The 26,171-nt window shown below is 42.0% G+C and overlaps 1 protein-coding gene across 7 annotated transcripts in view; it reads left to right on the plus strand.

The window, feature by feature from the left end:
- The window catches only part of EVL (Enah/Vasp-like), a 159,070-nt gene that overhangs the window by 47,242 nt on the left and 85,657 nt on the right, over positions 1-26,171 (plus strand). Inside the window, exon 1 of one of the 7 annotated variants that reach the window (XM_074825098.1) lies at positions 25,701-25,828. The exons of the other annotated variants lie outside the window; for them this stretch is intronic. Coding sequence (XP_074681199.1) covers positions 25,818-25,828 — 11 coding nt within the window. The 5' untranslated portion in view covers positions 25,701-25,817. Of the gene's footprint in view, positions 1-25,700; positions 25,829-26,171 lie in introns of those variants that run through there. 7 annotated transcript variants of the gene reach the window in all.

Below are 26,171 nucleotides of genomic sequence, written 5' to 3' on the forward strand. Positions count from 1 at the left end.
GCTTTTATCGAGCATGTGCTATTATTAAAACTAAGTAATATGGAAATTCCCCTGAGGTGGAAAACCAATACAAAAAGGCAGCCTAGTAGGAGGATTTAGGGGTTGGGTTTTACCTTTGATAAGCCACAAATATATAAAAGGCAATATATAAACTGTATTTTATGGTTTTTAGGCTGAGAGCCTTTGTCGGTGTGTGCCACAGCTCATTACTTGGCTGGATGAAGGTTTTTGTTTGCTTGTTTTATATCTTAAAAAAAGAATTGTTAAAGTCTACCTTCACTTAAGAATACTCTAGTCAGTGCTACACACTGGCTCTTGAAGTTACAAAAAATGTCTACTAACAGAAAAGGTGGAAGTCTGAAAGTCATTTGTATTTAAGTGTTAAACCACCATAGCCTCTTCCTGCAGAAGTCTGGAGAGGGCTGCATTCATTCCTGTTAGTTCACCTGCATCAGTTGAATAATGTGAATTCAAAATTTGGGAACTGAATAGAATAAACATAGAGTTTTTTGGATTTTTTTTTCTGGTGTTCTAATTATGAATAAAAATGCAGTCAAGGAGATCTGCTAGCTCTAAAGCTGTGGAGGAGACCAAGCTTAAAAGTCTGTCAGTTCAGTGTGATGGCAGATGATATTTTATCTTTATTTTGTAATATTTTTAAAGTTAACTTTTAGATGACACTTAGGGAGTTATGTAAGCTTATTTTTGTATGCTGTGAATTAAAATTCAAATTTTCATCACTACACAGCGTGGCAGATCAAAACCAGAAAAAAAAAAAATCTATGAAATGCAAAATGTACATCAATCACTTTTGCCTAAGTTAATGTAAAAATTAAAATTCTGAATAAGGGTATGTTTAATCTGTATAATTGCTTATTGCGTTTAGATAGTGAATGATGAATTCTCCTGAACACCTAAGAAAGCACCAAGTTTCTTCTAACCAATAAGAGTTTCCTTTGGGAAAATAGCTTTAAAAAGCACAAATGCAAACCAAAATGGAGATAGCGCAGGATACCCTGTTTTAATTAATTGTACTGATTTAAATCATAATTAATATCAGTGATAAAAATCAACCCACGTACTTCACTGCTTTTGCAAAATCAACTTGTGGGCCCACATGGAGATGAACATGGGCTTGGGAAAGAGCCTGGACGGGGGGGAGGGAGGTGGTACCCCAGGCTGCAGCACCCGCCCCAGCTCACTGCATTTCTGCAAGAATTTCTCACTTCCAGGGAAGAGAGTTGGCCAGGACAGAGATCTGCAGTGCAGACCCAAGGCAGCTTCCGCAATGGTTGTGAAATCACGCTCTTAAGTCCACTTATGAAACTAGCCTTTGCTTTTATTAGAAAGGTTTTTAAATATCCCAAATTGGAAAGCAACACTTAGTTTCTAGTTTAATTTGAAATAACAGGTTTGTTATAGCCAAAAATAATGGTTTTGATTAGGTTCATCCACAATAGTTCAATTTTTGTGTTTTCTGTAAGAGAAATAAATCACCATTATGTGCTGATTTCTCCTTATGGTTGTTTATTGTAGGGCGATGGTTTGTTCTGCTTTCAAGTGTCATTAATCCCCATGAAATAAATCAGAGTTTCTGAATAAGCTTTTCTTTGTCAGATTTGACTGGGGTTTAATCCTCAGCTTTGTTAAAAAGGCTTTTCTTTTCATGGAGGTGCCTTGTTAGGATGTACAGCATGCGGATGGTGAAAATTTAGAGATTGTAGTTGTCTCCTGTTACTACTGTTATTTATCTTTTCTCTTCTCCTTCTGCCATATGTAGCTGTCTAGGGCTTGGGATGAGGTTTCCCGTAAGCATGATGGTTTGTTTGAAAAGGATGAGCAGAGGAGGAACTGTGCTGCAATCTGGTCTGGACCTCCTGGGTCTGATTCTGGCTTTGCTGCTCACCTGCACGGTGGCTTTGAGTAAGTTTTCTGGCATCACCAGCTGGAAATAACTGTATGTAGCATTTAGTCTTGGGTGACTAAATGTCTCTGTGCAATGGAAAGTTTGGGCTTTCCGTGCAGGAAGACTTGCTTCAGAGCTGACAGCGAGACAGAAGAGACTCATTAAAACAAACAAAAAAAACCCTCAATAAAACCAATTTGCTAAGAATTACCACAAACCGTGTAAGTTTCCCCCCATGCTTAGTTACCTGCTCTTCCCAAGCAAAGTCTGTAGCAAATCAGCCAAGAGGCAAATAATTAAAAGCACTCCCATATGTGTCCCTGAGAAATATCAGCAAGAGGGGAGTCTTGTTGATAGATGGTGGTGCATTTGGGAGAGGGGGAAGGATTCTTTTCTCTGTTCCCTTTCCTGTTTCTGGAAGATGCTATGGGAGTGTCATGGTGATGGTCCCAATTTAATTTAAACAAAATTGAAAAATTGAAGCTGTGTGTGGCAGAAGTATATCATTCTCACTTGAGTCAGCTCCAGAGGAAAAGCTCCAGAAGGTCATCAAGCACTTGGAAAGGTTTCATATCTAGAAAGAGATTGATGGTGGTAGAGTCTCTGCTCCATTGGAACCATGGGCTGCTTTGATGGTATTTGAGGCAGTGCTAAGCCCATACACAGGGTAGCAGAGGAGCCCACACAGAGAGGACAGCATACATGAAAAGACTAAGATTTCATAGGAGGATCCTTTTTTTGTAGGGTTGTGTAAATTTTACTTTCTCCTTTGTAAAAAGGACTCATAACCTCTACAACAGCTTTTACCAGTTTAGGGCTGCTCTGCACACCTCACAATGATGCTGCACTGCTGTGTTTTTCTTTCTGGGCTTTTTATTTGTTGCTTTATATCTAAAATTTCTACTTAAATAAATTTAGCTTGATGGAAACTGTCAATATCCCTTGCTTTGGGGGACTGTAATGTGATTGAGGTGCAGGTTCAGACACTGGATTTGGTGTGGATGTATGATGTGGCTGCAAAATGAATGTATAAGATGGGAAAAAGAATCTCCAAGGAGAAGAGGTGGGCATGGAAAAAGCATAGATGGGGATATCTTGCAAAATCCTCAGAAATGCCTGCGATGCAGAAGGGATATCTTTATTGCTGGAGAGAGTTTACCATCAGATTTAAAGAGTGGTTATTCACTCTTAAATCTGTGAGACCACTGCAAGGGATGAAAAATTACATCTGCTTCATCCTGTCCTGAAATTCACCCTTCAGTCTGCAAAATTAAAACAAGAACTGGTGACTTTTCAATATGTATTGAATGTTTTGTTATAGTATCTAGTGTGCCTCGAACAACCTTGTTAAAAACCTCCAGATGAAGTAAATGTTGTGCTATGAATAGGCAAGTGATTCCTAAGCAATAATGTGTGCTGAATAACCTTTGTATCTTAGCAAACTGCCAAATCTGCAGTGAAATCTGGTAGCTGAATAATGTATTGGGTTTGATGATGCACCTGGCTCTGGACATGGAAAGCAAGATCTTCCAGCCCTGGTGGTGGGACTGCTCTGGGGAGGATGACACTGTAGGAGGTTCAACCACAGCATCTCAGTGAAATTGGAGGGCAGATTTTCACTACAAAGTGGTGCTCAGGACAAACCAATTTGGCCTTCTCTAGTCCCTTCATATTAATTTTTAAAAGCCAAAGCAGTCTTTCAGGACCATTTGTTGAAAGTAGAATGTGCCACTACTGCCAGACTTGGGGGAAAAGACAAAATATCCTCTTATGACGGGAAGCACACTGCAGCAGTGTCTACCAACACCAAGATGAAAGAATGCAAACATAATTGTGTGTCTTATTCTGGGCTTCTGAGTGGTTTTTTCTTTTCCTGTTTGTTTCTAATTTAAGAATTGCAGTAAATCATTATAGGATGAATGTATCTTAAGAAGTAACTCATGGTCTAATAGAGTTGTCTATGTAAGTCATGCTTTATTGTAAGTGCCACTATCTGTCACTCTGTATGTCATCAGAGCTGTTTCAGAACATATTTTCAGCTGTATCAGCCACAGTGGATATTTTAAAAAATGCTTTCCTATTATGCCATTCTGCTACTGACTCAAAGAAGGAAAAGGGTAAGGCCAGCTTTCAAGCTGATGCATACTGTGCCTGCTTCAATGAAATCAATATGTTAGTCTCCACCTACTCTGGCCTGGGGTTATCTTTGTGAACTATGTATCAGAAGAACATTTTATCATTACAAGCACTTGAAAATTATTCTCTAAAATCAATATTCTATTTTCTTTTAAACTTGCATTTAGTAAAATATTCTCAACATTTCTTTCCTCTAAAAAAGTTAGTGGCTATTAATTGTGAGAGAAATACATCTGAAATTATTCTCCCCGGTGACATGGTTTCATCTGTACTATGGCCCACATAATTCTGTTCTTACCACAGTGACATTCCAAAGGTTACACCCAACATAAATTTATCTTGATGTATGCTAGGTTATTTATCCATGGAAATATGGGGGGGGGGGGGGAAGGGGGGGGCAAAATCTGGCTGCTGCTGTGGCTGTGCACATGCTAGAAAATCTGCTGGCAGCAAACGTGGCACATGGCGAAAAGTTAGTTGCCCTGATTCTGTCTTTTTCAGAAAGTCAGAGAGATGAAGGGAGCCCTGAATCCCCTGAACCAGCAGTGCCGACCACGAGGCACGTGGGTGTGCTCTGCTTGCTTGTGCAGCTGGATGTAGCATGCAGCACTCCCTGCATAGCACCAGCCATCACTCTTCATAATGTCAGTACTCACAGAACTGATTTTGTACTGAGCTGAATGGTATTTCAGTGGAAATACAACACTTCAAAATATACCTTTAATGCTACACTAAAGGTCATCTCCACTATCTTTCTTCTCCCTTTATGTGACCCAGCATTGTGAAAACCAGCTGTACTGATTTTCCGACTAGGCAGGCAGAGAACCACGCTGCGTAGCTATAGGCACAGCAATGTATGTGTGTCCTGCTAATACCCATGTGTTAACTTCAGAGCTGCTCAAGGGTCATATCTTCATCCAGTGAACTGACAAAAATTGCCATCCTCTTTCTCTGCTTCCCTCAGCAATTGCACATAGTGGATTTTTTATTTCTTTCTCCAGCAATGGTCTTCAACCTTGAATTGTGCTAATAACACACATCAGATTGATGGTCATGCCACATGGGGTGGGTAGCAGGGATGCCTTAGTGCAGCCAGCATCCTCCTTGTGGAGATTACAACCATCAATTTCCATCTGCTGTGAGCATCTACAGTGTGATTCCTGGGTATAGGAACGTCAGTTGGTTCCCAAGGCTGAGCAGGTTTCTATTTGGCAACCATCCCTCCACCCCCAGCATCAGTGCTGTAAAGATATCATCAGCAGGTAATTTACTTTGGCTTCATAATGTATGAGCCTGCAATTACATACTTTCCTCTGCTGCATTAGATTGGTACCCAGATCGGTACCTTTTGAGACTTTACGGATGCATTATAGCTTTCAGTCGAATAGCACAGTAATCTCTTCTGCTGGCTAGCCAGAAGTGTTATTATTCAGTATTGTTTTTTTGGAAAAAAAAGAAAGCTTCAAACCTTAATTAAACATAGCATGAGCCAAGCCTGGAATTTCAGGAGGACAATGGGAGAAGCAGATCCCTTTGCAGGGCAATAGACTTACAGCCTCAGCAGCTGTGAAGCAACATCCTTTCTTGGCATGGTAGGCTCAGCACATGCAAAACTTCTTGTCCAACTTCAGAGGCCTCTTGAAAACTTGACCCGCATGTTGCTGTTACGCCGCACCCCATCTGGCAGCCCTGGTCCCTTCTCCTCAGCCCTGTTTGCTGGTAGCTCTGCTCAGTCAGATGCTGAACCCTGATAGTGAGTTGTGAGCATGTAATTCTGCCAAAACACTGGATTCCTGGTGTGGGTTCTTGTAGCATCCTTTAAACAGCCCTTCCCATCACCATGGGCACAGTCCCCTTATGAACACTGGAAGTTAAAGAGAGCTCACAGATTTCCCAATGGAAATCCTGAGAGCTGGGAACACTACTGCTTCATGTATGTGACTGGTGTTAAGGGGGAAGTTGTGGTCTGGTCCAGCTTCTCTGGACAAAAATTTGGATCTGAAACTCTGAAAGTTGTTTCTTCATCTGCACCCCTCCACCCCTCTCCACTCAACTGCAGATGCAGGGTCTCTGTTCATATGTGGTCCCTACATGGTCGCTGATCTGGTCTGAAAGCGTGCACGGTAGGAGTCACTGCCCTGATACACTAATCTGAATTTTAACATTGATTTTTGTCAAGGAAGCCCTGTTGCCAAGGTAGGGAGGTAGGCTGGGGAACCTGACAGGGAAGGGGACACCCTGGATGGAGCAGCTGAGGACTGTGGAATTGAGGCTGATCCCTCCATGAAGCGTCAGACCCCGTAGGCTGCAGGTACATCTCTGGTGCAGCCTTACGCTCAACATCTTCAAGGTGAACCTTGCAAGGGTTTTTGAAGCACTGGTTTTTCAAGAAAAGGTTTTTCAAGCCCAGGATGTTTCTGAACAGTGCCTGTGATTACTCCAGAAACCATGACTATGACACTTGGAGGAAGAAGAAAGGCTTAATAAAACTAAATGTGTTTGTTAACAGTAATTCACAGCAGGCTCTGTGGCTGAGGCTGCCAGCTGCCATAGTCTGCAATGGTTGCATTTAGCCAAGCTTAAAACCAGGAGCAGTACTGGCTCTGGAGGAACCTACTGCTCCCTCCTATTGTCTGGAGAAATAAATTGCTTCATAGTAATGCCTGGAAATCGTATGCCAGTTACATTCTGAACAGATAAAGAGGAGACAGAGTACAAATATGTACGATGAATTTGCAGAACCTTCTCACTGAGATATGGGTCTTTTGAGCATCCTATTAATAAAGGGCCTGATTCCTCCCTGTTTTCTTGAAGGTGGTGGTTTGGCCCTGCAGGGACTATGTAAAACACTGTCATGTCAGATGCTGTTTTATAACACTTGGCTTCTGCAAGTGCTAACAGCAATACTGGAAAACAGTGTTTATTTCTTTTTACCATGGTATGTTCTAGATCCATCAGGAGTTGCAAATGTTCTAGGATAAATATAGCTTGTTCCTTTGCTAGCTCTGAGCCTGCTGTGGCAAAGCTGCTTTCCTCCTGAAAAATAGGAGAATGTGGTGGAAAGGAAGAGGCATCCCCTGTGCTATGACAAATCCAGCTGGTGACATGTGGGAGATGGGTCTGGGACTTCGAATGCCACCACGACGCCATCTAAATGTCCTAACTGAACCATGCATGATGGCGTTACATGGGCCAATTTTGTCTTCTCACAGGCTGCTCCCTGGAAATGCTCAGGGAGGGTGTTTACACCATCCTTAGCTTCTCTGTTGCAATGTTCATCTGCAGTCTTCCACCAAAATCTTCTCCCTCTTGGAGCCAAATTGATTGTGGCTTTTGGCCCTTTCTCCAAAGACAGGGTCTCAGCTTAGTTCTTTGGGACACCTTTCTCTGCAAGCAGGAGATGAGTGACTCCAGGGACAGCTGCAGGAGTTTTGCATTTCTGAACTGATCCTTCTTGGGTCACTTCTTACACGGGGCAGCATCTCCCCTCTAACGCCGAGGTACCTGCCACATCAGCTGCCTTAGCTCCCTTCTCTTGCCCAGCACGAACTGCAAACCATCTGCTGTGGCCTCATGTTTTGCTGCTGCTGTGTGTATGTCTGCCCTTTGGTGTTGGATCTGCCTCTAGTGCCCCAGTTTATGCTTAAACAGTGTAATTTTTGGAGCAGGGAATTTCATGGAATGGAAGGATATGTCCTTGCAAATGAGAAAAAAAAATCCTACAAGATGAATGGATTTCTGTCAGTATAAAATGAATTTGAGGGAGAAGAATCTCCTTGCTTTGGATTCCTCTGTCTTTTTCCCCAAGGTATTGTAAACAGCTAAACTGCTTCTGGAAAGCACCGTCCTGGCGGTGGAAATCACTTTCTTCAGCTACTTACAATTACTGTGGAGATCAATAGGGAATAACAGCACTTGTGCAGCGAAGAGTGAATGACATGAACTTATCTTTCCCTCCCCTGCTGTGATGTATAGTGTACTGTGGCTCTGGTTCCTTATCTTCTTTACACTTGAGTGTCATTTCAGACTTGATCTTTCTTGATTATCAACAAACAAGGTACAGATTTTACCATACCGAAGCAACCCAAAACTTTGCTGCCGTTCAGAGAGGGTGTCTCCTTGTAATCTACCCTCCAAGCATGTTTTCAGGCTCACAGATGCTTTCGCCATAATGTGTTTTAAGATCATCTCGTTACCTTTCATATCTATACATCTGTGTGCTGTGTTTGGAGCTTTATGTGGAAGACAGATGAGCTTCATGTGCCTTCCCTTAGCAGTCTTAGAGCAATGCTGGCCACATGGGATGCCATGCAAATGGAAGTGGAACAGTCTTAAGAAGCTGGGAAAAAAATTAAAGCATTAGTAAAGGAATGGGAGGCATTTGGTGCAATTCATATATAAGCAAAATAGACACCATTGTAAAGGTCTTTTTTCTTAATTTTATTAAACTTGGACAGCGGGGGTTCCTACCAGGTTACATTGTTTCCTTCAGAAGTCACTGACAGTAGCAATCACATTGCGGTAGTTTTGAAGGCTGGACTGAACGGTGAGATAAAGAAGAGTTACATTTTTGGCTTGTGTATTATTATACTGCTCTAATTCAGCTTAATGATTCAATTATCCACTTATGGAAATTAATTACAAAACAGGCTCTAAAAGTGTCCACGATGGGTTGTGTCAAGCCAGCAGCATGTTGTGGGATGTGATGAGTGATGCTGAGCCTCTCTCCACCTCTGCGCCTGTGGGAGACTTCTTTCCTCGGGATACTGGAGGTGGGAATGGAGAGCTTCGATCTTGGACTGCAGTACGAAACCTCCTGTCAGTCTCTTGTACTTCATGTTGCTTCGCCTTGGGTAAAAGTGGGCTTGTGAACATCACATGTTGGGGAAAAAATCTGAGTGGGGATTGAAGCTAATTGTGCTGCACCATGAAGGGCTCTCCATCATTCTAGGGTGCTTGGGCGCTGCACAGAGAGAATTTACTGCAGGGATTTTGATCTGTAAAATGTGAAGTGCCTGTCTGTAGCAATGGTGCGGCTCATGTCAAGGGAATATGATGCAATAGATCAGAGTTAAATTAAAACTCACTTCATGTATTTATAAATGAGAAGAGGTATCTCTTTTCATGCTTAAGTGAACTTGACACATAAGGATGTATGAACCACAATCTCTGGTGGTTGTTATTATTTTAATAGTAAGTGAAAAACCCGGAGAGTATATTGCTTGTGTTTCTTCATGGCAAAACTGGATTACATACAGTCTAGAAGGAAATACTATACTCGGCAGAATAAAACTGATTCATGTATTGCCTGCTAATCTTTCAGCATTAACACTAACTGAAGTTGGGGTTGTTCTCTAGGGTTGGTTTTTTTTGCTGATTTGGAGGTTGTTTCTTGTTATCAGTAAAAGAAGTTAAGCACTGAATTGATTATTTGAATATTTAAAGGCTGCATCGTACATCGCCATGAATGCTGTGATCTTTAGAGGCACTGACAGCTTTCCCTCTGGCTATTAACATGTCTGCTTTATGCAACACAAATGTCAACATCACTACTCCTCTAATTAGAGCAGTAGGTCAAACAGTGTCTTTGTCTGTAGAGGAACCTGAGCCATTAGCCATGTTAAGAAGAAGCCCCTTTGTTAAGCTTGATTTATTTTTTTAAGGTTTGTTTTATCCTGTGACAACCTACAAATGCTGTTTTTCAGAGCGGGGCATTTTTGCTTACTGCAGAAAGGGAAATACATAGAAGAGATTCTCCCTCAACCCATTCAGCCCTCCTCCTGAGCTACAAAGCAAACCTTCCCCAGCAATCGAGCTTGCTGCAGGTCTGACCTGCGTGAGGGGGGTGCATTGATTTGGTTTTGTTCAAACACAAGAAATGTATGTTCCCAGAGACAGTTTATAATAATATTGTAAGCTGTAGAAGTTTATGAAGATAGAGGAATATAGTGCTATCACTTAAAACTGTTTTCTGTTAACTGATGCAAAGCAAAATTGCTGTGATCATCCTCGTTTGGGTACTACTGGAGGCACCAGTTAGGTTTTGCCTTTTCCAGTTTGTTTTTAAGTAGAGTTTAACATCATTTCCATAATGACAAATCTTCCATTTAAGACCAAGAAACCAGTGCTGCCCATCTTGACTATCTGAAAGTTGTGATTGCTATTTACAGTTTATCCCATTTGTTTTTCTGACAATGTCTTTGATTGCTTCTCTTTCAATGCATTGCACATCTTGCTAACTGAAATTGCCTGTGGCATTATGGAAATAGTTTGAAAAATATTTTAAACTAGATATTGGTTTTAGCATTTTAAATTTTAAAATCATTTAAAAATATTTTAAATATATTTGAATGTGTTTTAAAATAAATTAAACTTTTTTATAATATTTTTTATTTCTGTGATCTTGGGTTTTGGTGGCTAAGTAGTTGGTGAGTCTCCAGTGGAAATTCTCAGGTTTTGGAACTGTGGGATTTTTCCTTAGAGTGAGTAACAGTCAAATGAGCTAACACAGGCATGAGCTGCTGTATGCACTTTAATCCTTGTAGTTGTTTCTGTGGAAGGAGAGTGCCGGCAGTAGACAGGAGGTCACATCCATCTTTCCTCCTTAAAGAAAAGCATGTTGAAGAGCATGCCTAGGACAGATGGACAATGGATGGTTTGGGTCTGGCTTCTCTGTTTTATGTTCTCATTAGCATTTGGCACAGGCACTTGTACTTCCTTTCTCCTGCCCATTTTCCCTTCCCTACAATGACATATGCTCCCGCACAGATCAGGGTGGGTGCAGGTAACTATTTACAGATTATATGCTCATTCACCTGTACCCTTGAGCAAACCTGAAGCACATGGAGAGCACAAAGGATAGTACAGTAATCCATCATCCCTCCTCTAACCTGTCCTGGGCCACACAGTGTGCCCAAAGCCTTGTGGCACTGGTGGACACTGGTGGGCATCTCTCGCTTGTCTGGGGCTGCCTTCTCCTAGGAGTTGCCTGCGGCTGGGCCCTGCGGTGTGGGGTGGGTTGTGCTGGTTCCTCCATGTGGTAGGGGTCTGCCTGCTGCCTTCCCGCTGCTGCCTGCCAAAAGCACTGCTCAAGTGCTTTGCCTCTCCCAGGTTTATCCAGGATAGGAAACCACCTCGTCAACATCCCTGCAAGATGCTGAAACGTGCTTTTGCTAGTGGGGGAAAAGCTCATCACAGATTGAATTGGTAGGTGAGAACCTGAAATGGCTGAAATTGCTTGCAGCGTTGCAATGAAAAAAGTCTCTTCTCTCTTTCTGCTGTGCCCTCCCAGCACCCTGCTGACTGGGAACTGGAGCTACTGCAGAGGGGAGGTTTTCCATTTGTTGGAGGAGCTGTGCTTTACTATTGTGGGTTTTTTGATTGGGTTTTTTTTCTGGGTTTTTTTACATTTACTCAGTGACCATCATTCTACAGAAAATTAAAGCTGTTTATTCCCCCAGACAGAAGCTGTATTTGCAGATTTATGTTGCCCTTCTCTGAAGAGACAGTGCTGCTTCTGCCAAATTAGCTCCAGCAGATCTATGACCTGGAGGCTACTCTTCAGTAGGCTGGAATTAAACCATCCAACACACTTCCAATATAAACTCTGCTGCTATAAAGAAGCTCAGACAGAGGATACCAGGTGCCAAGTCTCCCTTGGATTTCAGAGTGGTACCTAATGTATCTTTAGAAATCTCAGTTTTACCACGAAAAAACAAATGGAACTGAAATAACTGAGTTGAGCTTAATTTCATTTTGTTACTGCAGGACAGACCTATCAATTGATGTCTTTCTGTTAGGTTTTCCACTTCTTATTGAATATAAGTTGAAGGACTAAGGGATACTATTTCCTCTTTTTTTTTTTTTTTTTTCCCCCAGAATAAGAATGTCCTTATACATGCACCAAAATATTGTAAATGAAAAGGATTAAATAATTTTGGCTGTTGTTTGTGTGTAAAACAAGTCTTACATGGACATCATGCATAAGTATAACCAGTTTGTTTGTATAAGTAGTTTGGCTCATATTGGCTCAGTAAAAGTGTAGCCTGTGGGATATTTTGGCTCTTTGTCAAGTGATGCTCTCTGCATCCCTGAGCAAAGGACACATAGAAAGGGTCATAGATGGCTACCAAGTTGGCCAGTACCTTTAGGGTTGAGCTGGTGACCTCTGCTGCTTTGGAAACATGAGTCTGTGCAGCTCACACTGAAGATACCATGTTACCAACACTGGCTGTACCCTGGTTGTTTGCTGGTAACCCTGCTCAGCAGGAGGCATTTTTCTCTCCCTTGCCCTGCAGTGCTGGCTCTCACACTGCTCCATGCAGTGTCTCTGAAGGCACACTTCATTGCACAGTGTTTTACCCTTTATTATAATGAGCTGGGTGCTCATTAGAGCATCACAGTTGTAAACAGAGACACAATTTTGCTTGAGGAATGCCGTAATATTAGTCTGGTACCTGGAAACTAATCTTATCTCAAGCTGGGTTATGTCAAAATGTAAGTGATGGTACTTATTTATAACATCTGAAGTGGATGATACAATTGCAAATGTTTCTAAAATGTACAGATGCAAAAGTGAAGGAAAATGTTATCTACAAAACCCCTCTGCTTCCTGGCTCTTGGTTGTGGCACTTACAGAGGGACTCTGCCCTCATGCCTTGGTTTCCAAGAGCTCCCATCCTGGCAGAGCACACTTACTTTCCAGAGACCTCCAAGGGTTTCCATCATACTCCTTTTTCCTTTTGTAAGTTTATGCAACCAACTAAATCAGGAGGTAATTGTTAATTCCTTCTGGTAAAACCACGGTCTGCCTCCCTTCTTTGGAGACGTGAGTGTTGCTGTGGCGGAGCAGGTACTACACCATTTCCAGGCTGCCTGTGACGAACTCTGCGGCTCAGCTCTGCCTGTGGCCTCTGCTGCTCTGTGCAAAGGGGCTCCCTCCACTGAATTGCATCTTGTCTAGTGTCTGTGATCTGAGATGAGCACAGATGCATGTAAAGCAGGAATCTCATTTTTGGCATGTGACTGAGATCGCCCTGGGTTTGAAAAGACATCCTCAAAACCTCTATTGAAGGGGTACTGGTAGAATAGAATAGAATAAGAATATGAATAGAATAGAATAGAATAGAATAGAATAGAATAGAATAGAATAGAATAGAATAGAATAGAAGTAGCATGGCACCAGTAAAATGGAATTTGCAACAAACCCTTGTCTTTTCTGAACCTTATGCTGAGCTGAAGGTTTTTTAGTTCACCCAGCACCAGCTAGCAAAGCAAGTGTGGTACTGGTGTAGCAGGGAACAGTAGGTCCCATGGCCAGTTTGCTGGGTGTACATGCTGCTGAGTGAGCAGTATTCTGCCTGTTCTCTGGGGGGATTGTATTAAATACTGCAGTGCCTTGAGACTCCAAAGTCAGAGCTGGGCACTGAGCGTGGCAGCAGTGACCATGGCAGCAGTGAGCATGGCAGTGTGCATGGCAGGGGCTGCTGGTACCTGTGTCAGGCATGTCACAGACCAAGAGAGCCTGCATAGAGACCAAGACATAGAAAACCTCATGTATCAGCAGGTTTTATTCTTATTCTCATTTTTAAAAATGGTGTGAACCTAACTCTAAGTGTCAGCAGAAGTGAGAGACTGAGAGCAATGAGGCATACAGTACACCAATTAATAGCTGTTCCTTTACTCTGTTTTCTATTTTCTCTTCTTCTGGGGCAGACAGGAGTAGTCCTGAAGAGCAAAAACACATCTATCCAGAAAAGATATGGGGGAGGGATGGAAAGCCAGACAGATTATAGAGTCCACTAGCTGTGTAACACCAAGCTGGAATTTGTAAACCATTCCCTGTGCAGGCTACCATAACCTTCAGAGTGAAGCAGGGAAGTTTTGTTTTCACACATCACATATGTCAGAGGAGCATTCCCCAAATCCATGGTCTGATTTCCAGCTGTGGTTGTATAATCAAGTAAATAAGGACCATTGTCTGGATGTTAAAAGCCAGTCAACCTAAGCAGAAAGAGATGAGACAGGCAAGGAGGGCAGAAATACTGATTAGAAAAGGCTCATGGCAAAAAATGCAGACAGTCCTTAGGAAAATGGTTCTTTGAAACTAATGCTCCCTAACCCCGTTCCAGCACCCGTTACGGGAATGCAAGCTGGGTTTGAATAGGGCTCGGAGGTCAGTGTTTATCCGTTAAGCTGTAACTGCCTAAACTGAGTGTGCAGCCCAAGAGACAGTTCAGAGATTTGCCTGGTTTATATTCTGTTTGCACTTTGGGGAGTTGGTTTCAACAGACCAAATAACGCTGTAATGTTTCTCAACTGGTAACACACCAATTATAAAGTTCACTGTGAGGGATCTGCTGTGAACTGACTGAAGGTTTCTGCATCAGTTTTGATTTTGCTAAGCTCTTCAGGGTATAGGGAGAAGCCAGCATGGATGTAGGGGAAGAGGTTGGAGGTTATGGCAATTTATTAAATCTTTCAAAAGTCTTGTGGGGTTTTATTTAATTAACAATCATAATACAGCTTTGGATGCTGATTTCCATATTCTTGTTGGGCTGAGAAATAATAGTTGCTGCACCTGAAAGAGAAATTTGCCTTTTGATCCCACCTGTGGCTATTAGAATTACTGTAGAAGCTGGGCTGCCTTAATACTGGTCAAGTGGAAAATTTACTGCAGGTAGTATGTTGCACCTTAGAAATCCTCCACCACCTCATCTCAGCCCTCCTGAATTTGTTATCTTGGGAGATGGTAGAGCTTTACAAAGTTCACAAAGGCATTAGCAGGAAAGGAGAGTTGAGTCACTTTTGAAACTTTACCTATTCTCTGTATCCATCTCTCCTTTCTGTAATTTGTTGACTTATGAGTGATTTTTGGTTCTTTTTTTTTTTTTTCCCCCAAAACATTGTATCTGTTATGTAAAAGAACTGTTCTAAATATTTCAGTGCTGTTATAATAAAATCAGGGTGCTATTATGAAAAGCACGTCTTGACATTCAGGCTGTTGAACACTCCCAGCCTGTATAATGGCTCAAGGGCTAAACTTTTACATTAAGCTTCGGGTGGGAGGGTTATCTTTTGACAAGTCTGTCTGAAGTGCTGACAAAAAACCTACATGTTTTAGTCAGTAAAAAAAAAGGCCAAAGAACTAGAAAGTTAACACTTTTGGAAAAAGTCTGTAATTCCCAATACGAAGGAGAGGACAAGATGGGAAATATAGGAACTATAAAGAACTTTCACCCTTGTGAGGTGTAACTGTGTTTGTTACTACTTACCAAGTGTAGATTTGAAGTCAAAGGAATTTATATGGTCTTTTTTTACAGTTCAGCACCACAAAATAACTGAGTCTTCCATTTCTCATGGTTATTTAAAGGTGATTTGGTTCTTTATTCTTAATCAGCATTAACTTGAGGAAAACTCATTGCATCCCCCTTCTTTTAAACTGTTACAGCTTTCCAGATTGGCAGAAGGTCTTTAAAATTGCAGTAGCAGTTTTCCAGTCACGATAACATTTCACTCTGCTGGACACTGTGGCTCAGTAGAAATAAAGGATGCTGCTTCACAAAATCTTGACATTTTACTAGACCTACTCCCTTTTGGGGCTCAGACAATGATCTGTATTATTTATCATCTTCTTGTACAATTGTCTCCAAAGTGAGATGTGCATGAGACAATCCACTGGGGTATGGGAAGAAGATACTAAACTTCAGTAGTACATGTATATAATTTATAAAGAAATATATATTGGGGTGCATGAAGTTTTTTGATAGGGATGTCAAAAAAGTTTGGAGACCATTGTTCTAGTGACTTTTTAGCTCATCTGCAAGAAACGTGGAAGAATCTTTGTCAATTCTGACTTGTGAAAATTGTCACAAACCATATGAACGTCTTCTCCACGTTGTGGACACAAGTAGTTTCATGGCGACTCCAAAACCCGTGACATGGCCTGCAAGATTGATGAAGATCATTCTTCATGCTGTGGTCCCAGTACATCCTTTATGATCACTTTCCAGCCTTTCTGTACCTTCAGGTTTTGTTGTAGCAGGGGATTGCTTTCATAAGGTTTAATGAAATCAACAACAGGCTATGTGTAGCCAAAATGCCTAAATTTACTGCCTGAAGTGCTTTTAGTAGAAATTTAGTCCTGGATCCTATTACATATAAACATCAGCGGTGAAATGATATTGTATTTGGCAATAGTTTGAAGCTGATTTTAAAAGGGACTGTGCATGCCATTGCGGAGGCTTTGATGGTCGTTGGCTGCAGATGGTGAGGGCACTGGTGGAGGTGAGCAGCAGTTCTTTGGACGGCCCTCACTACCAGTCTCTCTTTAGTTTGCTTTCCTAAGGAAATAAGGCTTATATAGTTGCTCCATCTCTCTGTCTGTCCCATCCTTTTCCTTCTCTCTACCACCTTCGCAGTAACTGACCAGCAGACTCAGAAGTGTCAGCCTAGTTTGACAGAGGAATAAAAGTCACTGGTTTTTGAGACTCAGCAATTGGATGGAGAGGAGAGTGATTCAATCTGGAGCCCTTCCCAAGGTAAAGACAGCACATGGTCTGGTTGACCAGCCGCTCACTGCCAACCTGCCCATGTTGTGTGGTTGGCCATTTAGTAGACACATAACTCCTGAGAAGTGGTGCTGTATGGTGTCTCTGCATGATGGGAATGTCACAGGGAACATATCAAAGTCAAGAACATAATTTAGATGGTTGCTAGGGGAAAAGGGTACAAATCACAGGAAAGCAGGAATACTTTTGCCATTATTCGAAATAAGTCTTTCCTCTTTGGTGTCTTGTGCATTGCAAACAACGTGCAGCTTTGATTTAGAAAAATACATAGTCATCTTGCAAAATCCCAAACATTGCACACAAACAAGTCTGGTGCACAAATGTGCTCAGGGATCCTGTTTCAATTTTGGCACTCATCAAATATTTTTATTTGCCAGGCAATGGGGACAAATCTTTGCCAAGAAATAATGGAAGGAAGGAAGGAGGGGGAAAGGAAGGGGCTGCCAGGATAATTTTTGTTTTGTTAAGTACTGTCAGTAGTTTTGGACAAAGGATTTGCTTACTGCACATCTCTATTCACTAGCTCTCCTTGTGTTTATTTTTACTAAAATCTGAAAATTATTCTTGTGAAATTTAGGGAAAAAACCTCACTGCTGATTACAGCACATTAATATACAGATTTTTGATTACAGTTAATTTACATTTGGTGCTGTTTTATGCCCACCTTGAAGAGGGCTGTACCTTTTCCATGATGGAAAGCTACAAATGATCAGACCTGCAATGTTAAATTTTTATCAGAATGAAGATACTTTATCTAAATACATACTATAACTCAGTTGTACAGACTGTTGCTTGTGCCCAGCGTAATTTGTTATTCTTCCTAGCTGACACGTATCTGCAAATAATCAAGGCCACATTCAGTGCCCATCATCATTAGTGCAGACACTGGATTTAAGATGAGGCTGCAATAGCCAAGTAAAACCTTGTTTTACTGCCTGACCAATGACACAGGTGATATAAAAGACAAGTTTCTGCTGCAGCTGAAATTGCTAATGGGAGTTTTTCCACCAAATTCAGCAAGGATGGAGCAGGTATTGAGTCATGCAAAACTAGCTGAGCATCCTGTTAAATGTTGTAAGGGATTACTGTCGAAGCTGCTACTTATCTACTGTAAGACATGAAAAAAGTGCAAGGAATATGGGTGCTCTACTGTTGTTACAGGAAAGAGCTTCCCTGTGTGTCTGCTCCACAGTGTGTTATACGGTAATGAAAGATTTGGTGCTTTGACATGACAAACTGCTGACCATACCCATTCTACCTTCCGAGATCCTTCTGCAAGTTGAAATTTCCCTGTGTCCATAAGCCACCTATTATTTTCAACCCGTCCTATTCTGAGAAGCACAAATATCCGAAACAAGTGTAGAAACAAGGCCAGGCATTCTTCTTCTTGGCGTTAACCTCAACCTAGTCCTCTTATAACCTCAACAAATGCCGTGCTAGGGCATCTTTCTTCCCTAAGCAGTAGAGCTCACCAGCTTTTGCAGTCACCCTGCACAGCTGTGCTTTGGGCCCTGACTTTTAAGGGATGGTGTTGCTATCTTGAAAAGTGCTTTCCCAATGAATATCAAATGTTCTCAGTCTGGCAACCTGAATGTCAGGCAGGCACATGCTTTTAGAGAACTGCAAGTAATAAAAATATAGTTAAATGTAATTTCTGATCATTTTTTGTCAGCTTCTTCCTCTCCAATCTCTTAATTTGTTTCTGCGTGCCTTCTCTTCACTCCAGCATCCCTTACATCAGAAAAACTTCCCTTATCTTCACACCTGCTAGGCTGTACCTCACCCATCCATATGCCTCTAAGAGGCTTATGATAAAAACACTTCCACTGGATTATGGTGCCCACAATATGCTATAAAGGTGTCTCATGATGCAAGTATCTTATCTGCTCAGTAAAACATGATGTTTGAATTGTTACTTAGTGGTGGATAGCACTAAATAACAGAAGTTAGTACTAGAAATGAGTAAGTGCTAGTTTTGAGCAAGAAGCTCCTGATCTCTATTTGAGACCATGTTAAAGTTGGTATTTCTTGTTTCAAATTGAAACCCCAGAAATTTATATGACCTCCCCATAATTTAGGGACCATGAAAATTAATGTATGAAGTTCAAATACCCACTGCCTGCGGCTGTTGAGACCACGTGTGATAATCTGTTTACTGAAGTCTAAGGAAAAATGCAAGCTGCAAGTGAAAACACGTCTGCTGTGGAGCAATGTTGGGGGGGGAATAGCATATGCTTGGTGACATAACTATGAGAATGCTTTTCAGCTTATACCCCCAGTGAGTTTATCTTGACACGTAGACCATTGCTAATGGCTCTTCAGATCAAGGACACCTATTTGCTTTAACATTCAAAAAGTTATGTGGAGAAGCTAAGTACACCTCTTAAAACCTGCAGTGTAGAAGAGGGTTTGAAAGTCTATGCTTTGTAATTCTCAGCCTCTGGAAAAGAGGAGGTTACAAGCCTTGTCTGAGGCTATTGATGAGAGCAGTAACTTAACTGCTGCTAGAGCTGGTGTGGGTGCTGTGGCTGGTTCTGTGAGCATGGAGGTGCCTTCTGCCTGCAGCAGAGAGAGGTGGCTGCAGTGAGATTGCTGACATGGAGGCTTAGAAGATACGGCCTTTTGCACCACTGACTGCCATGAAACAATACGGAAATGTTTGTTTAATAAGGACTGTAAAATGTCCCAGGCACTCAGGACTCTTAAGTACTTTCATACTTTCAGAGGAACTTTTTCTGGCAAACTTTGATCATATTAAATAAATTTCCCATGATATCATAATGCTCCATTTGTTATAAATGTGCTGATTTGCGGATGTGCAATTAGCTGACTCAAGCAAAAAAGCATTATAGATATCCTGTGTATGAAGTGGCAGTTTATTTCTCTCCATATGGTCTATAACTTGTTCCGTGCTGCTTAACGTGGGGTCTGGGCTTACTGCCCATTGCTCATCACAGTTTATAGAGAGGAAAATTGAAGGCAGCCACAGAGTTAATTCTCTGCAATACAGTTACTTCCTTAATGCAATACCTAAGCTGTTTGCATCAGCCGAAATAGAAAGTCCCCTTGAAAGCAGGTGAGCCTCCACTGTTCCCTCTGCAGAGTGAGGGAGTGGAGGTGAAATCAGCTTAAGAAAGAGCACTGCATGAATTGAGAATCAGGGGCTTCCCAGCAGGAAAAAATAGGGCTCCCCAACTCTTGTATATCTCAGGTCCTTTAAAAGATTTTTTTTCCCAGCCATATGTTTATTTGTCACTACTTGAATGGACCTATACCAAGGGTTAAGTCTTGTCTCTTTTATGGCAAAACTTTCTTGGACCTCAGCAGTGTTAGGATTGCATCCTAAATTAACAGTCTCAAGAGGATTCTCATTTGTAAAATATGCTCAGTGCAGGAACAGTTGTTTTGCTGTCAAAATGGCAGTTAGCACCTTAGTTCACTGCACATTTTTAATTCTTGTAATACTAAGTAAGTATATTCTACTCTCCTCTCCAGTATCTCTCCTGCTCCTTTAAAATGAGTGAAGAGCATGAAAAAAAGATATTTGAGAGATCAATAGCATATATTAACATACAGGGTTAAACTTTCTGAGGACAAGAATTTTTTTTTTGTCTCATCAGCATGTTTAGCAGTTGCAAATCTCAGTGTATGAGGAAATGTCTTACATTCAAAGACTATTAACAGCTGTGAAATTAGTTTTGCAAATCTGAATATATAACTGCATGTTTTATATGCTGTTATGTAGCATTTGTGCATATATTCATACGTCTTGTAGTTTACAAAATTTGAGTATACAGTTTCAATGTGAACTGAAAGGGCTCAGACAAATGAATTTCTAACAATTATTAAGACTAAACTGTGATGTGATGTATGAAAGCTTTGCTTGCGCTTTGCTTCATTTGTTTCAAAGCTTTGCTTGTGTTTTGCTTCATTCGTTTCTCAGGGACTCCTGATTCCTCAACTGTTTCCTTAGGTCCCTTTGTCTGTTTAGGTAAGATTGAAACGCTCGTTAGGCTCCCTACGTAAATCACTGAGGGCAGACTCAAGGCCTTCAGTGGACACTTGGGCAACTCCTAGAATGAGTTAAGGGGGGCTCTAACACAGAGACACAGAGACCCTGTTATAGGGAAACTGATTTTGCTGACTTAGGAGGGAGACACCTGGACTTCGCAGCGCATGCTCTGGAAAGAGGGTCAACTAGCCAACACTGTGAAGAAGACTACTTACTTCTTCCCCTGACCACCAAAGACCCTCACCCTGTTTTCACTACGCATGCTTGGATTCTGCAAATGAATTCTGGGAACTCATTATCATAAGACACCCCTTTCTAGGAAATCTAATGAATATGTATGATTTGTGTGTATGTAAACTGATGTCCCTTGCTAATTCTTGGGAGCCCTTATGGTGGAGAATCCCCAGGGTGACCCCAGCGCTGCCAATAAAAGAATACCTGCTTAACAGTTCTATTGGATTCTGACTGTTACTAGGATTCTGACTGTTGAGTTAATTTATTTGTTTCAGAACTTTCAGATTTCTTAATCCTGAGGTCATTAAACAAAAGACATTGCTATATGCAAATTTTGAATTTTGTGCAATATAAGATGCCTCTTGCGAGTAACACTGAATTAAAAACAACCCATATATGTGTATAAAAAGTTATTTGGCAGGTGTGAAATATGTGCTTAAGAAAAAATGTTTTAATCTGTCATAGCTCTTAGGTGGTTACAGTTTTATTTTCATATTATGCATGTAATGGTCTTTTTTGAGTGTACCAAACACATTCTACAGTGCATCATTTCATTCTTAAAAATTAACTCTCGTGTATTTGGAGATGAGTCATTTTGAGGCTGAGATGCTCACCTTTCTGTGTTCAGTCTGTAGCTCTAAGGATTGAAAACAGATAACATTATTGTCTTACACAAATCATGTTTCATCTGGTAATGAAACTCCAAAAGAAAGCGAATACAGTACTTGGACATCTTTGGAACACCAAAGCCTAGTACGTGGCCAGCAGACGTGCTGCTTGGAAACCTAAGGGAATATTCACATAATTGCAACTAAAGACTGGCTTCTGTGTTCAGGAATCCTGATCTTCTCACACAGATCTCGACACATGACTGAAATAATCTGTTTATCCAACATATGGTCCTTTGTGAGGACTGGATGGAAATCAGCTACTGCGTCTTATTTGTCATTTGTCCCAGAGCGCTGTTTCCTTCTAAGTGCTCCCTTTCTAGTCCAGGGCTATGGAGGCATTTTAGCAATGCAGAAGGGTGATTAGAGGCACTTCTGATGGAATGTATGCTGTAGTGCTTAATGAAATTAATTTGGCTTATGACGGAAGCACTGAGAGGCAGTGCTGGGCTTTGTCCTGCTCACTGTCACTGTTTCCCAGCATGACATTGGATGTGTCAGTAGTGACCTGCTCTTTGCTGTGCTTTGGGCATGCACAGTGCTAGCAGGAGCTGAGGGGAGGCTGGGAGTTTTCAGGTGCACTCAAAGGTATTTGTGTCCTGGAGAACCAAATCTTTAATACCAGATTATTCTAGTTGATATTATCATAGCTGATATTTGTATCTAAGGAGAATCATATCTGCTTGGTTTAGCGGGAAAACTATTCTGACAACTGAGTGCTGTCTCGTTCCCCCCAAATTAGTGACCATATCTAGCCCAGACACTTGAAATCAGAGAAATAAAAAGGCTGCTCAGATCTTTCCTTAGTCCATCTTCCTGCATCCCTCTGCATCCCAGTGTGGCTGATCTGGGCAATTAGTGATTTGAGTACATAGTTATTTGGAGATGCATTTTTCTAATACATGCAGTAAAGTAGCGTTTACACAGACAAACTCTACAATAATAGTCTAGGCAGTTTATGACCTATACAGAGGAACTGCTACTTGACTCCAAATAAAGTCTTAAATTCATGAAAAGTAGGATTTTGAATGAAACAAGGTAGTGCCCAAAATCCACCCAGATCTCAAAGCAGAAGGGTGTAGTATCAGGAGAATGCAGCCAAATCAAAATCCCAGAAAAGTGATCATAAAATGTTTCGTTGAACAGAAAGAAAGACATTAAAAAAATACAACAGAAAAAGCTTTGCTTAAATGTCAGCAAGAACTTTATTTCTTGTTGGATTTTAAAATTCCCCATCAGTTGAAAACCGAAACTCTTCAAGTCATACAGAGATTCGCTGCAGAGGAATCAGAAGCTGCAGCTGAACAGGCGATGCAATAGCAACCATGAGATCAACCAGATTTTGACACCCATGTTTTTACTAGGTGCCATTTCACCAGTAGTTTCTGCAGGTCTTTCAGTTGAACCATGAAAGCAATCTTTTATAACAGGAAAACCAGTGAACATGAAAAGCACTCTGCTCCTCTGCTCAGGTAGAACAGCATTTATAACCTTTTCTCCCCAACAGAAACTGCACTGAAGAGTTTATGCAGCTGGTGTTCCTTGCCAAATTCAGCCTATTTCTTACATTACTCTCTTCTTGCTGTATTAAAAAGGGATCTAAGTTTATTCACATGTATGTTGCACTTTGAAATCACTGCAAGGGTGTGAGGAATTGTGTGATCTCCTGAGGACTGGTCTCCTCAGGGCTCTTCAGATTTTTCTCTCATTAGCGGAGACTTCAGAGCCTCCAGTCCCAATGCTCAGAGAAAGCTCATGTGCATGGGATGCTACATGCTGGCTCCATGGTAGAATCATGGGTCCTTGCTGTGTTTCCAGCAGGTCTTCAAGAGCTGAGTGGCTCCACCATTTGTGGGGTGCTTTGGGAGGTTACCTGGGTGCCATGGCTGCTCCAGGTCGAGTTCAGGCAGATGGGCAAAAGAGATCAAAGTAGGTGAGAAAGATAAGATTTTGTGCAATGGTTTAGAGGAGGGAGGTAGTTCATTTACATTACACTTTAGGGAACTGGGTTCAGATTAGGTAACACATCCGTTCCTGGTTTGTGCAATGCCTGGGTGGGCACAGAGTGGCTCAGCAAAATGCCGCAGTGACACACAAGTGGGCGTGAACCCTCCTTCCCCCTTCCACATGCTGATCCCGCACTACCTTCCTGGGATCATGTTGTGGGATGGCTCAAGTAATGCCATGGGAGAAGTATTTTCTTAAGCAATGTGTTTTAAAAAGTTCTATTAAGGTAAAGGACGTAAAGTCATTGGTCAGGGAGTGCTTGTGATGGCCTGAGCTAGGGAGAAGCAGTTGGGGTCTGTCACAGTCCAGTGGGTTTATTCTGCAGCTGTTTGCATTTTGTGTTTGCACTGTCCGTGTTTGTGTAATCAGAGATAATAGGTGATGTATTTAGACATGTTAAGAGAACTTGTGAGCACACTGACAGAAAAGCCCCAAAGATAATTTAATGTGAAAACGGGAAAAAAAACAGCTTTCTCTACTTGCAGTTAGACCACAGCAGGGTCCTTCTGGTTCTCCCTGTTGTGTTCTCCTGGCATTAGTTCTTCCTCTGCTGTTAATCTCCTCATGCCATAATGCACCTGTACCCTGAGGTGACACTGGGAAGACTAGACAGTGTTCGCAGGATGTTTACATCCACATGTACAAGTTTGCCAAACCAAGGAATAGGGAGAAAAGAAGGATGATCTGTCTCAAGGGCCTGCCACCTCTGAGAGGTAGCCCATCAAAACTACTTCAGTTCTACCCCAGGTGAGGTCACACTAAAGTATTAATTTGCTGTTCTGCTCTCCAAGACCTCCACTCTTTTTGCTGCAATATTTTCAATTATTATTTCTAAATTTGTGATGTTTCAATTTGTGTTAATAAGCCATCTTGCTGCCATAGCCAAATGGCAATGCCCAGTTAACAGAGCAGCAGAGCAAGGAAACCTGGAGAGATAGCAAAGGAGGTGGAAGAATTACTGCAGGGAAAAACCAGCCTCCCTGTTAATGAGAACATGGATGCATGCAAACACGTATGTAGGCAGCTCATGGCAGGATGGAAACGAAAGCTTGTAGTCTCTCAGGGTTCTCCTGTGGGCACAGCATGCAGGGTTCTCCTGTGGGCACAACTAAGGAGGCTTAGTTTTGCAAGGCACTCCAATTAAAAAAGTGACAGGATGGTAGAAAGGCAGTAGTGGATGGCATGTCTTCTACAGCAGAAGCCGTGAGATATAACCATACTGCTTATGGCTGTGATCTCCACAGTGGTTACTTTAAGCCAAATCCCACATGCTGTTTGTGGGAGGCTTAGCGTGGGACAGGCAGGCACGCAGGTTAGAGGTGACCCAGTCTCATCTTTGCTGTCTCCAGGTACCAGCTGGCTGGGGGCCTGTCGCTCCGGAGCCAGACGGGGGCTCTCCCACCCGCTGGTGGTGGAAGGAGGGCACGCACTGCTTACATACCCCTTGGAGCAAATTTTGTCTTGTTTTTTAAATGTTGGAGATTTCTCCTGTGTCCTCCTATAAGCTACTTGATCAATTACCTCCTTCTGTGAAGATGTATTTCTTAGTTCGTGTATTTCTGGTGGTGCCCCAAGTAGGGTGGCAGGGTTGGAGAGCAACCACAAAAAATCTTTCACTCTGGCTGGACCCCGAGTTAGCCAGATGTAAGGCAGCTCCCATCCGAAAGCTGTATTGCCATGGGAGATGAGAGTGAGCATGCAGTATCGTGGGCACCACCCCAATTCAAGTTTTGGGCTGGAGCTGGCCCCAGCCAGCCAGCAGGCAACACCAGGTTGACGGCAAGGTGGAACAGGGGCCCTTGGTACTGCTGGGGCCCCTGGGTTTGATTCTGCACCGTGCAAACGCCCATGCCATGAATGAATAATAGCAATTTTTTCTGGGTCTGAGGTTTGTTTGCTTTTGCTTTTTCTTGGACCGTGAACCCATGCCTTGAGAAAATAAGCAGAATGTTTTTACTATCTGTGCCACCAATGGAGCAAAGGCGATGCATCTAATCTTAATCTATATTGTTTGGACTTTTGTTCAGTAAATCAGCTGTACGAAAGAATACATTTCTTCTTTAAAGTTCCTTCCCCGCCCCTGCTGTACAAGTAAGTGTGACTTCCTGCCCTCCTGCTCTCTTGATAGCGCTTCCCTTTCCTGTTTTGGTTATAAGCCTTCATAGAGACTCCTGGCTTGTCTCCCTGCCAAATTTGTCTTCTGCTCAGTAATCAGGTGAAATAGCCTATTTGGGTTTAAGCACAGGTGCCGGACTTGAGCGTATACTCCTGACAGGACTTCCTCGATGGCAGGCACGTAAGTATCTGGGGACTATGCAGGATGGCAGGGAATTTGTTGGCCAGGGTTAATGTGACTAGATAAGAAGGAGAGTGTGTATTGTCATAAACACAGAAGGTCTGCATTTTGGTTATAGCCTCATAGGATAATTTATAATTGTATAAAATGGTAATTAAGCTTTTATGGCAATGCCACATTAATATGGATCCCCTGGCAGTGAGGGAGAGGCTGACTTGACGGAGCGAGCCTCCTTCATTCCTGGTTTGCCTCTGTCAGCTCCAGGGGAATTGTCACAGGTTTATTTGCATTTCTTCTGGGAACCATGGCAAAGCAATGCCAGCTTTAATGAAAGACCTTTATG

This window comes from Strix aluco, chromosome 4, assembly GCF_031877795.1.
Source record: "Strix aluco isolate bStrAlu1 chromosome 4, bStrAlu1.hap1, whole genome shotgun sequence".
Lineage (NCBI taxonomy): Eukaryota > Metazoa > Chordata > Aves > Strigiformes > Strigidae > Strix > Strix aluco.